At 37.8% G+C, this 17,755-nt stretch overlaps 1 protein-coding gene across 7 annotated transcripts in view; it reads left to right on the top strand.

Moving 5' to 3' along the window:
• ap3s1 (adaptor related protein complex 3 subunit sigma 1) overlaps positions 1-17,755 on the top strand; it is a 141,054-nt gene that overhangs the window by 71,417 nt on the left and 51,882 nt on the right. For 2 of the 7 annotated variants that reach the window (XM_043711149.2, XM_043711140.2), the window contains one exon: positions 11,570-12,943. The exons of 4 other annotated variants lie outside the window; for them this stretch is intronic. In XM_043711149.2, coding sequence (XP_043567084.1) covers positions 11,570-11,698 — 129 coding nt within the window. In that variant the 3' untranslated portion in view covers positions 11,699-12,943. Of the gene's footprint in view, positions 1-322; positions 531-11,569; positions 12,944-17,755 lie in introns of those variants that run through there. One more of the 7 variants, XM_087998440.1, reaches the window with a different exon arrangement.

The raw sequence follows: 17,755 nt of genomic DNA, 5'->3' as shown, positions 1-17,755 counted from the left end.
TGGTGATAAGCTGATTCAGGACTGATGGACTCTCTTGAAACTATTTTTGTTTTTCTCTGTGTTCTTGAATTATTCAAAATGATGCCTAATCGTGGCAATAAATGAAAGCTTTTCACTGTACTTTGTATTTTTAACTGTAAAATATACATGACAAAAAAAAATAATTTCTTTAAAAAGACAGTGGATCCTCTGAGCTCCACCTCTAGGTGGCTCTGATATGAGAAACAAAACTAACGTTATTAAAATGTGATAGGAATTGGCTTCCTGGATGTAAGATACAATTTCTCATTGCAACCAAATAAACGATTTTTATTTCTCCTAGCATCCTCCCTCTCCTCACTTCCTCGGTGACCTCCCAATTTTCCTTCCGCCTTCTCTTTCTGCTCAGGCAAAAAGAGGCTGGCATCTATTGGAAGCTTTCCCTTTGCCCACCTTGTTCCCTGGGGAGGACCAACCTTCGCTGTCCAGCCAGGAATCCTCCTCATCACTGATGTGCACACTGATGACTGCACTATGCACAGGACAGCCAGGTGATTTCACTGCCCATGTTTGCACTTATATAGTAGCTACATTGCACTATGGATAATCTTTGCAGTTCAAAAAAGGGTATAAAGTTATGCTTAATATTTGTAAGCCTGATGGTTTAACCTCTGTTGGGAAACTTTCTAGAAATGATAATTTGGGACATAACTAATAAATGGTTGGGCAGATGTGGGTCAATGAAGGAAAACTAGCATAGGTTTGCTAAGTAACTTGCTGGAACATTTTAACAAAGTAACAAAATAGATTGGTGAATATAATGCTGTTGATGCGTTCATGGATTTTCTAACAGGTATTTTTGGGAGTGGTGTGCATAATTTCTGGGCATAATTATATTTCATGAACTAAAAGAGACAATAATAACATGGATGCAAAATTGCTGCTGATAGGCAACAGGCTGGAGGAATTTTTGCGGTAGAATTTGTATGGTTGGTGATAGGAATCTTACTTTGCCTGATAAATATTGATGACCTAGACCTTGATCTACAGGTTACAATTTCAAAGTTTGCCATTGGTACAAAACTAAGAAGTGTTGTGAGCTGTGAGGAGGATGATGTGGAACTTTGAAAGGATAGAAATGAGTTTTTGGAAAAGCAGATCACTGAGATTTAATACAGAAGTGTGAAGTGATTCATCTTAGTACAAAGGACCTTGAAGTAAGTGCATAAATCTTTGAAGACGACAGAACAAGTTGAAAGCATGGTTACTAAAATATGCAGCATTCTAGACTATTATTGAGACCTTAGACAATGGAAACATGGATATAATGTCAAGCTTGTTTAGAATATTTGTTCCACCTCAACTGTGGTGCTGCATCCTAAACTAGGTGCCACTACTTGGGATTAATTGAAAATGCTGATGAGTATATGAAGTGATACACGATAATGGCCCCAGAGTTGAGGGAGCATAGTATAGATAAATTAGAGAAGTTGGAATTATTTGCTTTGGAGAAGAGATGTTGTGAGGAGATCTGATAGAGGTGTTCAAAATTATGAAAGTATCTAGACAATATAGATAGGGATAAACCTCGACATGAGGAAGGATTGAGGACAGGAGGGCACAGATTTAATGCGATTGACAAAAAATAATGCTGACATGAAGAAAACCTTTTTCTCGGTGTATGATTAGGATCTGTAATGGACAATCAGAGTGTGAGGAAGAGATTCAATTAATATGCTTAAGCAAATGGGAGTGTTTTCTATTTCTTAAAAAAAGTATAGGGCAACCTGAAGAAGGTAAATGAGTGGCACTTGATAAATTGCTCTTGTTGAAACAAAATTAGAAATTGCTGGAAAAGCTCAGCCAGTCTGGCAACACCTGTGGAGAGAAAGGAGAATTAATGTTTCTGGTCCAGTGTCAGTATGTTTCTGAAGAGCTGATGTAGAAAAGAAATGGAGCTCAAAATTTTAATATATCCTTGTTTTTTGTTTGTGTAATGTTGAACATTAATTGGTTTTAAACCAAGCTATATAGCTGATCAGATTTTATTCCCCAAAGCAAAATGGGAACAAAAGGTGCTACAAATCTGATACTGGAACAAGCAGCTTGAAACACTCTGAGGATCAGTTTGGAGAGCACAGAAGGGTTAACATTTTGGATAATTTTGCATTTAAGCAAAATACTTCAGGAAACCCTACAGGAAAAAGTTCTTACAAAAGATGACTATAAAATGCACATTTGGAAGGGTTGTGGGAATTATCATATAAACATATTTTTCAGCAGTCTTTCTTTGCTCAAATCCAAGTTGTATTTATTATAGGAACTCTGCTGTCATGTAGAGCAGTATATGATAGGTCAAAGTTTCTGGTCTTACTCTCTACTGCTTGGGAATACATATAAGCTATTGTAATAGTAACATCTTTTTGTTTATTGATGTACTTTGGCTGCTGCAGTCACAAGGAAACAAACGGATGTCCTGAAACATGGAGAATTAATTGAATTATTCAGTCTAGTTCAATATCCATTAATATTAAGTTCTAGAACATATTTGTTTTTAAAAGCAGTTTTCCCATGACCATGAAGGAAGTGTTTTGGATCTTTACATGGTGGTAGTGAAAGACAAATTAAACACGGACATTTTGTACACTAGTTATTACTGTGCTACCTCCCAAATAGTTCAGATCATCACAGCTGAAATTCTTGGCCAGGAAAAGGATTTTGTAAAACAATTTCATTTTTTAAAAATATGGAGATAGTATAAAGTAGGACTGGAGAGAAGTCACAAGGTTTAGTTCTGTTATTTGAGAGATCTGTTGGAAGCTATTGCATGACATCTCTGCATTTCATATATTCTCTATAAACTGGATTCTAGAACAGTTAAGTGGCTGATTTAAAAGTGTTGTTTTATAATTAATGCACTTGGTATGAATTTCTAAGTAGCAGTTTAACTTTGTTAAAAAAAACATTAGCCTGTAAGCAAGCTGGGTTACTGCCCTGCAGAGCTTTTTGAACTTCATTCTGTTACATTGCATTCCATCTCATAAAGAGAAGCTCCTATTTTAATAGAATGCTTTGGAAAAAGACATTTGTAGCCATGAATCATTCTTGCTTGATGTCTCATTTTTACTTGTCATAAAATTTTTCTTTTTTCTTCTTAACTTGATAACAAATATTTACTATGATTAAGAGTTTTATCAACTTCCATGGCAGCTTCTGTTGAATGACTTGGAAGCTGTATGTTTATAAAATGCAACAAGTTTATTGCCAGTGCAAAGTCAAAACCATTTGGTAAATCAGCTGCTAGGAGCCAATCCTGCCTGAAGCAAAATGAGGCTTCCTTCCTCTAGTTCAGTACCTGATGCCAATTTAAGATTACAGTTACACTACAATGACAGTGTTCAAACAAAGCTCTAAACTTTACTCTGAATCTGAAATAGAGAAATGAATACATCCTTAGAAATGTGTGAGAAACTTATTGCATCTTTCACGCCCTTGAAATATCCCAAATATTGATTAGCAATTAACAATGCTTTGAAATAGTGTCATTGCTATTATAGAATCAAAGAGTTGCATGGAAACAGATGATTTGGTGCAACTATATCACGCTGACCATGTTCCCAAACCAATCTAGTTCCACCTGCCTGCATTTGGCTCATATCCCTTCAATCCTTTTCTATTTATGTACTTATCCAAATGTCTTTTAAACATTGTAACTGGACCTGCATCCATCACTTCCTCTGCGAGCTAATTCCACAGACTAACCACTCTCTCTATAAAAAGATTGCCCCCACGTCTTTTTTAAATCTTTTTCCTCCCACCTTAAAAGTATACTCCCCTATTTTTGAGCTCCCCTACCTTGGAGAAAAGACCTTTGCTATTCACCTTATCTGTGCCCCTCACAATTTTGTAAACGTCTGTAAACTGCAATTTCCTACATTCCATTGGAAAAAACCCTCCATTCCTGGCAACATCATGGTAATTTTTTTGAATCCTCTCCAGTTAAAAATTACCTTCCCATAATTGGGCAACCACAACTAAACACAATATCCAGAACAGAGTTCACCAACAGCCTGTACAACCTCAATGTGACATCCCAATTCCTATACTCAATGGCTTGAGCAATGAAGGCAAGCATGCTAGATGACCATCCTGTCTTAACCATCCTGTCTACCTGTGACGAATTTCAAAGAATTATGTGCCTGAACCCCTAAGTGTCTGTACTCTACAACACCACCTAGGCACTACCATTGTACAAATCCTGTCCTTTTTTTTTGCTAAAATGTAATACCACGCATTTATCCAAACTAAACTACAACTGCCACTTAGCCCATTAACTCAGTCGATCAAAATCTCTTTGTAATCTTAGATAACTTTCTTCACTGTTGACAGTGCCACCAATTTTAGTGTCATCCACAAACTTAATAACCATGTCTCCTATATTCTTATCCAAATAATTTATGTAAATGACAAACAAAAGTGGACCCAATAGCAATTTAGGAAAGATGGTAGCCAATTTGCATGTAACCAAATTCCATTAACAGTAGTGAGATGGTCACTTTTTCTTTAATAATAGTGGTTAAAGGATGGATGAGTTGTCATATAACAGAAAAAAAAATCCTGTTCTTCAAAAGGTGTTATATATTTGCCTTTGCCTAAACAGAATGACATTTAAAGTACGGCATAGAAATACAGTATGGAAATAGTCAACAACTGAGTTTATTTATCTCAAACAGTAGCCACTCATCCTGTATCGTTGCCATGTACCTATCTAGCTTATTCTTAAAATGTTGATATGATCTCTGTTTCAATCAGTATCTCTTCAGAGAATATAAGCTGCTTTTGCTTACACTGTGAAGGCCATGTTCTAGTTATGGACTGTTAAGTGGCTCATGATAATTTCTCTTTCCTGCAGGAACTGCATAGAAAAAGTACTAAATGGTCTGTATTGACATTAAGCTTCTATGGATAAATTACTTGAGAATAATTTAGTTTCTCTATATTAAAAACTGCTCCGCATAACTTTACTTGGCAAGAGGAAAGAAAGTGACATCTGTTCAGTGATTTACTTGATATCCACTTCATTATTGAAATGATCTAATAGTCCCCTCATAAGAAAGCTACATACTTAAAGATGCACCAGGGGTGGAGTAGGGAAATTGTGAGGAAGGAAATAGAAAGAGGAATTGATTGGAGCAAAACAAAAAGCATGGGAACTTGGCTGAATTAGCTGTGTTCAGACTTTAAACTTAACTGCCAATGCGACTCCAAACAGCTTAAGGTACGAACAGAAACCTACTCATGCAATGTGTCAATTGAACTCCATGCCTATCCGACAAAGTCCTGCCTTATTTTACTGGTATGTTGGCGCTGACAATAATTGTACTTCATTCCTTTCTGCAAGGTGGGTTGCAGTAGTGTCCAGGGCAATCCAGGGAAACAGTAACCTTAGTTGTAGCAATATGATGTTAAATTCCACTACCATAACTTCAGTACTTCACAAATGCATACTGATCAAGTTGTTATAGTCAGCTTTAACATGTGAAGCGTCAGGATCCATTGGTGCACCCAGTTTAAAAGAAGATCAACTGCCTTGTCAGCATATAAATACAGGTGAGTGCTACATTTATAGGCTGCATTCTTAAGACTTGAGATTTGATTCGAAAGGAAGAAAGAAATATTACCTATACTTCCGACTTGTGGGGAGTCACAGGGCAAGCACACAAATTCTTCCACTTGGTGATTAGGTCATGGGGATAGTTCTCCAAATTGACCAGAATATTCTGAAATTACTTTTGACTGGAATGAGATCAAGCATTGCTGTTGCTGGCAAGCAGTTTTCAATAGCCATATGTTATATGAATGCAACAGCAGAAGTAGCATGCTTCTGAATAGTTATTTAAATGTTTCTAATAAAGGCAATAGAATTGTATAGAAAATAGATCACTTGAAATTCTGGAGGTTTATCTATTGGAGGGGAATGGGAGATGAGAAATGGTAATCTAAACACCCTTCTGGACTATCTTTGCAATTATCTCTACTCATCCAGCATTTTATAAATATGCCTGTCTACTCTCCAGTGACTTGTTCTTCTACAATACATGGTAGCTGATGGACATTTTAAATGTAAAATGTATATATAGTCAAGATAAAAATTACACAGAATTCAGGCTCTCTTGCATATGCAGATGATGAACGGAGTTGGAATGTGTCCTGAACATTCCTTAATGAGTGTTGGTAAATGCACTATACAGCCCAGGAAAGTGCCAGGTTTGTGCTGTTAGCTGTCTTTTAAATGGATCCTAAAATTGGCTGTAGCACCTCAGGACCAGGAGAAGACAAAGAAAAATCATTAAACTTATCATTGCTTATTGCTGTTCAGCAAGCTTGAATGGATGGTGTTCACGTGGACATCAGGGAGTAGTGTTAAATTTATTCTGAATGAGTAATCTACTGGCACTTTCTGCATAACCATCAAAAAAAGCATTACATTTTGAATGAGGAACTGGGACAGATGATACCATAGCCCAGCATAGTACCTCCAGGAGTTAAATAAGGAAAAACAAGTCTTGGGTTGTCGTTGAGTAATTCATTCTCCATCATTTGTGTTTAATGATATACATTTTGTCCTCCTCAGTGGTTCTGAAATCATTCTTCACTTTCCAAAACTTGTGATCTTTCTAGCCATTTCCATTCTTCTCTCTTACAGACCTTTATCTTTCAGTCTCCCAGACTGGACAGATAGATACTGTTACTATAATCTATCAGGTACTGCAGCCTTTAAATTGCCCACCCTGATTCCTTTTCTTGTTATTCACAACTAGAAAGCAAAATGATGTCATCAGAGTAATGGGCTACTTGTGGGGGAACTATGGGAAGACAGCTTCTTATATTCCTCTTGATAGGGACGTTTTGTCTTAGATGCTAAATTGTTAAGATTATCTTAATTCTTCCTATAGGTTTCTCCTCATTTTGTTCACATACTTGCAGACTTCATTTTGTTTTCTCTTTGCATGCATAAAATATAGCCTGTAGACCCATTCATTATGTCTCCTTTGTTCTCTTAAGAAAATTAGAAGGGATTGGTTTAACTTGCAGGTGTCATAAAAGAAATGCTTTTATAATTTGAACTAAAAACAATTAAGATGGAAAAACATGGCATCATACATTCTGATACAAGGCTGTCTGTCTAAAACCTGCTTGCCACCTTTCCAGAATAGTAAGAATTTCTTCCTTTTAATTTTTAATTTTCTTTCAATCCCTTTGAATCCATTTGTTTTTTACACATTTATAGATTTTCTTCAGTCAACTGTGTCATCTAAATTTTCATGAGTAATTTTGTTACTTAATTCTTTGTTTAAATTGCTCAAATTTCATAATGTCACCATTCAGTATGTGTTCTCGATGCAATCAGTGTATTGCAATTATATTTTAATTTGTGATGTATGGCTTAATTTGCAAAAAGATAATTTGATAATCGTAGTAAAGTAATTCCATCAACTCTATGTACTAATCATATCTGGTATGTTCTCTAACTTTGAACTTGGCATGTTTCTAAATGAATTTTCAGTATATTTTCATTTTCTGTGAGTAGAGCATTAGTTTTATGTGTTGCGTGTTATGGCATTCAATGAACTCTTACAAATTAATGACTAGAACGTGTTAAAGCTATTGCTGATTCTGTGCTTGAACACTGCATGAGCTTGGCCAGTAATAATTCTTTGTCTATTTAATTTCAGTGCATGATTTTAAAAATGATGTTACAATAAATGAATGTGAAGCAGGGTGTTTTTGTGAGGAAAACTTTATGGTTTTCTTTATGCATTGCTCAAATGTGTCTTCTAAAAATGATGATTAATTTGGGAAACTAGGTTATTTTGTTTTGCTTTCCTTGATATTTTTTGTTAAATGGTAGGATTTCTTCCAAGGTAGACTTGAAACACATTAACCCAGAGGGACATCTGCACTAAAAGCAAAAAAAAACAATGCTGTCAAAATCTATCAACACCTGAAAAATGGAACCATGGTTCATGTTCTGAATTATGCCCTTTGTCATGATTTTGTCAAATGAATTAACACATCTCTAAAAGTGATACCTGTACCCACTTAACCATGATTTGGGAGGTGACTGGTTTAATGTCATTATTTTTTGTCAGAATAGCTTAACTGTTTCTATCAGTGGACATGTTGGGCCAGATTTTCCAAGGAGAGGCAGTCTCATGCAGATTGCCATCCTGCTCCCTTTTTACAAAGGGGGGAGCTTTTGTTACAGATGTGGAGCTATACTTCCATTCTGACAATGTAGAACTGTTGTGGGGGAGGCAAACCATGTCCCTTTTTTTTCTGCAGTTGTATTCTGGCATTTAATGGTTCAGCCAGCCACCTCAAGAACTGTCAAATGTTAAGTGTAAGGTAATTGTGTTAGGATGTTGGCAGGTTAAGGTAGGAGATTAGGGTGCCAGATTGGTAAGGGACCAGAGAGTAATGCAGTTTTTAGGGTAGATCAGCATGGCTGGGTGTAACAGGTCTAGTGGATTGGGAAGGATGTCTGGTCCAGGAGTTGGGGCTATGAAAAAAGTGGTTTTATTGACAAGGTCTGATGGCGAGAAGGGGATAAGTGTGTCCAGTGGTGTGGATAGGGAGAGGTCCAGCAGCAGGAGAAGGAAGAAACGTTGTCTGGGTATAAAGGAGGAGTAGAAGTGGTAATCTGTTCTGGACCATGGGAAGAAGGCCAGGGGATGGAAGTTCAGATGTGGAGCAAGGCTAATTGGTGGTGAGGTAACCATATAGCTCAAGAGTGAGGGAAGGGGGTTTTGGATCCAACAGCTAGGAAGGGAAGTTAGGTGGCAGAGTGGCCGGAGGAAGATTAGGTGGCAGGGTGGCCGGTAGAAGGGGGTTTTGAATGTGAGTAGGAGTTGAGTATTTGGCTACGGAATAGGGTATGGAGGTACGGATATGAAATGGGAGAGCAGCTGCCGTGTCAAGAGCTGGGAAGGATGGTCAGGTGGGGAGCAGATGAAGGATTGAGGTGAAAAAGGCCCCGGCTACTGAGAGATGTGGGTTCTGGATCTTGGCATGAGTGTAGTCTGTGGAAGGTGTATTTGGGGGTGTGAAGTAAGTAAGTATAAGGTCAACTTAAGAGTTGATTGGGGGTATTTAATTGTCTAACTTTCCTGAGTAACTATTTACTTAAACTTGAGAGTTCAGAATGGTCCTGATGAATTTAACTGGAGATTTCTGGAGAATTCCAGGTATCGAGGAATTGCCCGGCAATGATAGGGATTCTGTAGTGCCCCCAAGCTCAACTGCCATTTTGTGCTGGAATAATAACTGCCTGGCCAGTGTATAACCTGTGTTGAAATTTCAAATCCTGTTAAATTAGTTAGGTCAAAGTCCTCTTTGTAAAGTTTTACTCATAATTTTAAAGTTTTATTTGAAGTTGTGATAAGTTGAGGAAAGCACAACAAAAATGGTCTTTGTTGGGGTTTGGTTAAAGATGGTATGTGAAATCCTGCCTCTACTGAACAAAATAATGAATAGCCCATGAATATTTCTTATCTCATCATATGATCGTAACTTATTGTATATTTACTAGCTAAGCGAGTTTTGTCCATTCTGATATATTGTAGAGACAAATTGCTGCTATGGATGTATTAAATTCCATGTATTCTCTGTTAGCCAGTAGTAGAAATCAATAAAGTTCATTCAGTATTGTTGTAACAATACACTGGAGTGGGTTTCCATGAAATCCAAATCAATGTAAAGACAACAAGTATCTGTTTACATCATTTCTCCAAGACTTTCAATAATCTTGCAAAAAAAAAGTTAGGAAAAGATTGGCAAAGTCCTTGTGATATTTGCTGCCAAGGGTGTTTAAAACTGACTCCAAGCTATCCTAACAAAACGCCATTCACATCTTAATACAAGTTGCAGTTTCCTAGTGGGATCAAAAAATAGCACCAAATAGAATCCAAAAGCACTTTCTACGTTTTTCTAAGGGTTTTAGCTTAGCCCGCAATCTCTGATGACAGTTCAGAGTCACACGGAGAGAGTACTGTACTCTGAGAAACTGTCTTTCAGATGAGACATGAAACCATAGTTCCAATTTATGGGTGGCACGGTGGCACAGTGGTTAGCACTGCTGCCTCACAGCGCCAGAGATCCGGGTTCAATTCCCGCCTCAGGCGACTGACTGTGTGGAGTTTGCACGTTCTGCGTGGGTTTCCTCCGGGTGCTCTGGTTTCCTCCCACAGTCCAAAGATGTGCAGGTCAGGTGAATTGGCCATGCTAAATTGCGTTGGGTAAGAGGTAAATGTAGGGATATGGGTGTGTTGGGCTTCGGTGGGTCGGTGTGGACTTGTTGGGCCGAAGGGCCTGTTTCCACACTGTAATGTAATGTAATGTAATCTAATCTAATCTAAAATCTAATCTAATCAATTGGCCTCTATGAATATAAGAGATACCAAAACACGATACTGAAGAAAGGGGAGTTATTAAACTAGATCCTGATCAAAACTTATCTCTCAATCAATACCTCTAAAACAGATTATGGTGTCATTTACTATCTTCAGGGGACCTTGTTTTATGAAAATTGGCTGCTCTGATTCCTTGTATTAAATCAATTTTTTAAAAATTGGCTATAAATGAGCTTTGGGACGTCTTGAGGTCATGAAAGGTGATATACCAGTATAGGTGTGTTCTTTTGTTTTAATATATTGTGGTTTAAAATAATTTCCCATTTCCAGAATAGTCACTAGTGATGCATTAACTAATAAATTATAGATTCATACAACACAAAGGGACTCCATTTCACCAATAACACTTGTACCAGCTCTTTGACAGAACTGTAAGTTGGTCCTACTCACATCTCTTTCTACATGATCTTGCAAACTTCTGTTTTAGTAACTCAATTTCCATTTGCAATTTGCTGATGAATTTCCTGCCACCAACCTTTCATGTTTTGCATTCCAGATCATAATTGAAATATAAAGGATTTTTCCATTATTTGCAGAGGTACACAATCATAGTAGATTCATCATAGAGATCAGAATAGCTATAAAATAAAATGTTTCAGCTCCTTTTAAGTCTGTTACATGGATGTTATCTTCATTCATATCAAAACTACTCTAAAACAAAATGTTAACTGTTCCTATTTTGTAGAAAAATAATGAGACCCTATGCCAACACATTAATACAAAACCAAGACTACTTCAGTTCTTGGTCTTTGAAATATTCTTGGGCTAGTGAATGAACTACGTTTTAAACTTCGTGTTCACTGCAGTAACTGAATTGGTTTATTGTCCTGTGGATAGTCCAGGTGTCTGGGGCATGGCTTCCAATTTGTCAAAAAAATAATTTAAGATCACTTCTTAAAAACACTTGTGATCATTTCAGAAGCTTGGAGAGTAAACATTTCCACTGTGTGCTCTTCATACTAACAGTATATTTTGAGGACATATTTATAACTCTGAAAGTAATGAACTTGAAAACTGTCTTGAAGATTTTAATTAATTAAATCAATTACTGAATTTCAGTTATGCACTTGAGTGCTCATCTACTAATGACCTTTTTTTCAAATTTCCCCCTTATATAGGCTGGTCTGGCAGGAGCTCCAGCCAGAGCTGTATCAGCAGTAAAGAATATGAATCTGCCTGAAATGCCTCGAAATATTAACATCGGAGATATCAGCATAAAAGTGCCAAATCTGCCCTCATTTAAATAGAAAAACATACTCAACCTCGTTTGAAATTGTTTCAGAAAAGATTTACCATGTCTACCAAATAAAAATTTCTCTTAGTATTGAAGGGTATTTTGGGAAATTTTGAGTTGCACCAATAAAACAAAAAAAAAGTTTGTGCTCGAGATTTGTTTTAAACCTGAATGAGTTTCCTTTGTAGTACCCACATTACATCTACATTCCGGTGCTCTATGAAGTTACTTTTATTGTGTGCTGGCTGCTATTTAAGAGAACTTATTTAAGATGATAGTGACTTTACACATTCAATGTTATTAAACTATTCTTTGTATATCTGGATTCCGTGTAAACAGTAAAACAAACACTCTTGACTTTTTTTGGGGGGATATTTGTATTTATTTAGAAGTCTGTTGAATAGTGGAACCAAAGGAATCTTGTATGATAAGTTTTTCAGTTGCAGTGTTATGATAGCATAAAAATAAATGGAATGTGTTTCTGTCAGAACTTAAGATTGCCATCCTTTCCATTCCAAGATTTGTTACAGAATCCAGCTTCAACAAGAAGTCAGTTATAATAATTTGCTAACTGTGTATTCATGATAATATTTGTTTGCAGTTATTGCTAATGCCAGTAGACTTGGACAAGTTTAAGGTAGAAATCATCGTGGAGTTTGGCATTAGATTAAAAAAAATTCTATCAGAACAATATTTTTTATAATGCAATATTTTGCTCTGTCTGGGATGGAAAGGATAAAAGCCATCTTAATACTAATAAATACTGGTTTAAGACCAACACATGCATGTTTATTGTTGTATGTTTGACCTGTAGGTGGAATTTCATTTTTATAATGAAAATGTTAGTACATTGAGCACAATGTTTGCCCTATGCATTACTTGTACAAACACTGAACAATTGTGAAATATTCACTGTTTAGAAATAAAACATGGATTTATGTCTGGAAGATTACTTGAAATTAATAGCAAATTATTTGTAGTTAAGTGAGAAAGGAATTAACAATACTTGAATTAAAATGGAAAGATTTGAGGAAGATTTTCAAAGGTGAAATTGAAGAGTGTAGTTGGCAATAATATGGCATGTAATGGTTTGCAGATCTGCATATTTGCAATCTAGGAAAAACATTTAATTTCATTTTAAATTTAGTTACTGTAGAATACATACTAAGTAGTGAATAAGTTCATATTGTGCAAAATAGCTTGTAACTATCAGTTTTGTTACATGATTAATAAACTTGTAGATATTTTTGCTTGATAATTTGCAATCTGATCTCACTGGCATCCATCCTTGCACAACATCTGGGGATTTGCAAAAATAAAGTACTACTGATGCTGGAAATCTGAAATAAAAACAAATTCTGGAACAATTTACCATATTAAGCAGCATAAACAGTTCATTCTACAGTTTTTTGCCTCTTCTTCTAAAATAATTTAGAAAATATTGCCCAGATTTTCAGGCCTCTGGATAGACAGGAAGATGCATGTGAGGACCACTCAAGTGGGATGGCATGGTGACTCAGTGGCCAGCACTGCTGCCTCACAGCACCAGGGACCTGGGTTTCATTCCAGCCTCGGGTAACTGTCTGAGTAGAGTTTGCACATTCTGTCCATGTCTGCATGGGTTTCCTCCCACAATTCAAAGATTCAAAGATGTGCAGGTTAGGTGAATTGACCATGCTCAATTGCCCAGAGTGTTCAGGGATGTGTCGATTAAGTGCATTAGTCGGGGTAAAAAGAGGTCGGGGAATGGTTCTAGATGGGTTACTCTTCGGAGGGTCGGTGTGGACTTGTTGGGTCGAAGGACCTGTTTCCACACTGTAGGGACTCTAATTCAAAAGTTCAAGTCTCTAATGTACTGACAATTTCCTGAGAAGTTTAGAGGGACTCCCTAAAAATGTCCCCCACTTCTAAAACTGCAGAGGGTTCTGATTAACGTAATTATTAGGCAGGAAATATTAGAGGGGTTAAAGTATGCTGGAATGCCTGGCTAAGGATAAAACTGACCATCACTGCTGCTCTCCATTGGTTCCTCAATCACACTGTGACCCAAAACCACCACTGTCACCATTTGTCCCATTGGACACATGACTAACCCTTTCCCCTGCCATGAACAACTAATCCACCCTACTCCTCTATCTACTTAGCTGCAACCTGTGCCCCCACACTTGCCTTGCACTGTACACCCCCATTCATCTGCCACTTGTACCCACCTGCCACCCTAACCCTTCACAAATTTTGCAGTCTTAACATTTTTTAGTACCTGTCAAAACAACTTTGGGATCTTTAAGCATGGAATATGGCAGCTATTTTTATTTTTAAAAAAAGGATAGGGTTTCCATGACAGCCCACCCTTGCTTGGTTTGCTGGGCTGCATCAGACACCCTGCTGGAAAGATAACTGGGCAATTTATTTCTGATTTGTATTAGAAATTGGGATACTGACTCTGACAAGAAGATATGGGCCTTGTACATTCATGCATGTGTCCACGTAAGTATCTAGTGTGCCACATTGCTCTCACTGTTAGTTTAATACCCAGATGAATAGGAAGGGTTTGGAGGGGTATGAGCCAGGTGCTGGCAGGTGGGACGTGATTGGGTTGGGATATCTAGTCAGCATGAACGAGTTGGAGCGAAGGGTCTGTTTCCATGCTGTACATCTCTATGACTCGATGACTGTAGGATCAGATCACAGCACAACATAGGATCCAAGAAATGCATCCAAAGAATTTGAGCTTCAAATGTGATTATCTCAAACCAAGAAAATACCAGCCATAACAAATAGATGTCTTCATTTAAAAATCAAATACTTTAAGCATAGTTAATGTTAAATCTAAACCAATCTATCTATATCAGTACCTCAGACAGCAAAACACAAAAGATTGCACAGACAGAATGATTGCCACCATGGTGATGAAGGAATAGCACATACTCAAGATTTGACGTGGGCGTGTTCTACTGAAATCATAGAGACATCTGAGAAGTTAAAATGCACATTGATATTCAGAAGTTTTCTCAAAGGGAAGGCCAAGTTCCAATGTTTTGTGATAGACTTCGACTTGTTTAATGGCTGAATGCTCAGTGAATACATTTGTAAAAACCCAGTAAAACTTTTTGAAAAAAATAGTGCACATCTTTAGCTACACCATTGGATTCACTGACATGAATTTCAAAGCCTGAGGCAATAGCCAGGTGAGCCTGTTAAATGTTAGTTAAAGTGTAAGAAACACTCAAAAAATCAGCTGAAATGATAGTAGCTCAGCTCACTTGTGCTTGGCTAAGGGACCACATACTTTTCCTTTTTGGACCTGAACTGGAATAGAAGTCAGACACTATGTAGCATAAAACAGAGTTATGCAACATGAAAAATCAAGTGGTGCACATTCTTAGCTTTACTAGACTATGTTGCTTTTGGAGCACTCAGATTGTTATATTATTCAGGAGTTTGTCTCTAGGAGTTTTGAGTTAAGTAGTAACTGCCTGACGACAACCCTCCGATTGGTTGAGGTGCAGTTTGCCACAAGCTGGACAGCAATGCAGCTAGAACCATTCAGACCAGCAAACTGAAAACTTCTCTCTCCCTTCTCCTTGTGTAAAAAGATTTTTAAAACCCAAAAAAACTAAAGGAGAGAATTCTACTACAAGAGAATACCTAGGCCCACCTCATTAGCTATTGAATCAAAGAATCACCATTGCATTAAAGACAGCACCACGTCATCATTGTTAAAGTCAAATACCCATAGTGTTTGTGTCAAGCCATCTTATCAATGAGTGAGATTAAAAAATTAATTCAAGGGATGTAGACATCACTGGTTGTAACAAATTTCCTGGGAAAGTGGTGGTGAGTTACCTTGTTGAACTGCTGCAGTCTGTTTGGTATCGGTGGACCCTCAATGTTGTTAGGGAGGCTGTTCCAGGACTTTGACGCAGTGAAGAAAAAGCAATATATTTACAAGTCAGGATTATGAATAGCCTGCAGAGAAACTTGCAAGTGGTGGCGTTCTCATGTATCTGCCACTCTTTGGTTTCTAGATGTAGTAGTCGTGGGTTTGGAATGCACTAAGAACCCTTAATGAATTTCAACAGTGCACCTCATAAATAGTACACACTGCTGCTATGGAATATTGGTGGTGGAGGGTCTAATGGACAACTATTTGTCCCTCGCTTACACAACCATGGGAGTGCCTCAACTTCCTTATCAAAACTCCTTCAGCCTCAGCTTCAGTGTGAGTCACCTGTACTAAAATCCATCGTAATTAATGAAGATAGTTAAATGCATCTTTTGATTTATACCCATCCTTAAGGTGTTAGCCACTCTAATATTTACCTGTGGTATTACTTTGGCCTCTGGTAATGGGCTTTGTTGGGCATTGTTGATGAAGGGCTTATGTCTGAAATGGCGACTCATGCTCCCCGGATGCTACCTGACCTGCTGTGCTTTTCCAGTGTCATACTTTTTGACTCTGATCTCCAGCATCTGCAGTCCTCACTTTCTCCTTTGTTGGGCAGGGTACCAGGTAAGTAACTGTTTAGGATACATTGGGATGTCTGATCTGGTAGTGACGGGAGGGGAGCATTGGGCCAGGAGTGAGTCGGGATGGTAAGGTTTGTGAGGGGTGTTGGGTCTGGGTGTGGCGGGGACCTGGGTTTGATTCCACCTTGGGTGACTGTGTGGAGTTTGCATATTCTCCCTGTATGCTTATGATTTCTCCAGATGCTCCACTTTCCTCCCATAGTCCAAAGATGTGCAGCTTAGGTGGATTGGCCATGGGAAATGCAGGTTACAAGAATAGGGTAGGGGGTCTGGATCTGGGTGAGATATTCTTCAGAGGGTCAATGTGGACTAGGTGGGCTGAATGGCCTGCTTCAACACTGTAGGGATTCTATGATTAAGGAAGTGTGTTGGATCAGAGAGGATGGCAGTGTCTGTGCTGGTGAGGAAAGGGATCTTGTTGGTTTCCTTAAGGTCAGTCCAGGGAAGGCAAGTATAAGCATGGTGGCAGGCTAAAGTGGGGTGTGATGGATAGGATATTGGCTGAAGCAGGATCCAGTTTAATCTTTGGGGTTTTGATGGGGTTCACATCAGGTTGGAGCCATTGTCAGGTTCAGCAGGTGTTGGTAAGAACAGATTGAGTCAAAGGATAGTTTCAGATCTGGGGGTATCCGGAATCAGGGGTATGTATTGGGGGTAATCTATGAGTCAAGAGGTCTGTTAATAGTTGCCCAGGAACTAGAGTAAAACTTTAATCTTCTAAATTTTCCTGGAACTTGGTCAAGTTTAAGCGAGTCAGACCATACAGATTTCAAGTAAAATTTTTAATGAACTTTTTCAGAGGATTCCATGCAGGAGAATGGATCATCACAAAATTGAATTTCCTGGGCAAGTTCCACAGATTCAAGTGCATTCCACATGGTTCTGATACACAATGCTGCTACTTCAGCGACTCTCTAGCCATCAGAATACATGCGCTACTGTCTTTTGAGAAAACAAAGCAAGTTGGAGAAGATTCTTAAGATGTTTAGGTTAATTCTGAAAGTCTATTGTTAATCTCTCGTTCAACCTTTTAACTGTTCTATTTATTTAGTGTACTATTTCCACAGAGACTTGAGGACGAGTAGGGTAATTGGCATTTCATGATTAATTCTGTGAATGTAACTAAACTAAATTAAAGCATACACATTTAATCTAATATTATTCTGCTTAACTAACTAACATAGATTATCATGTGACTCTGCTTAGCCTCACTTGTGAGAGGTCCTTATTAGCACACTTCCATTGCACAGTGCCAGACTGGGAGGATGTGTAACCTTCAAAGTTGATTAAGGTAAGTTTACATCTCCCTAGCTCATTAAACCTTACTTGAGAAACATTTGGTTTTATCAATAGAGGAAGTTTAAAATCACACAACACCAGGCGATAGTCCAAAAGGTTTATTTGGAAGTACTAGCTTTCAGAGCGCTGCACCTTCATCAGGTAGCTGTGAAACAGGATCATAAGACACAGAATTTATAGCAAAATACCACAGTATCATGCAAATGAAATGATATATTGAACAAACCTAGATTGCTGTTAA

Source organism: Chiloscyllium plagiosum, unplaced genomic scaffold, assembly GCF_037043375.1.
Source record: "Chiloscyllium plagiosum isolate Xiang-an unplaced genomic scaffold, Cpla_swu_hap1 HiC_scaffold_2, whole genome shotgun sequence".
Lineage (NCBI taxonomy): Eukaryota > Metazoa > Chordata > Chondrichthyes > Orectolobiformes > Hemiscylliidae > Chiloscyllium > Chiloscyllium plagiosum.
The sequence above is the reverse complement of the archived record's forward strand: the minus strand, read 5'-3'. Positions and strand labels throughout refer to the sequence as shown.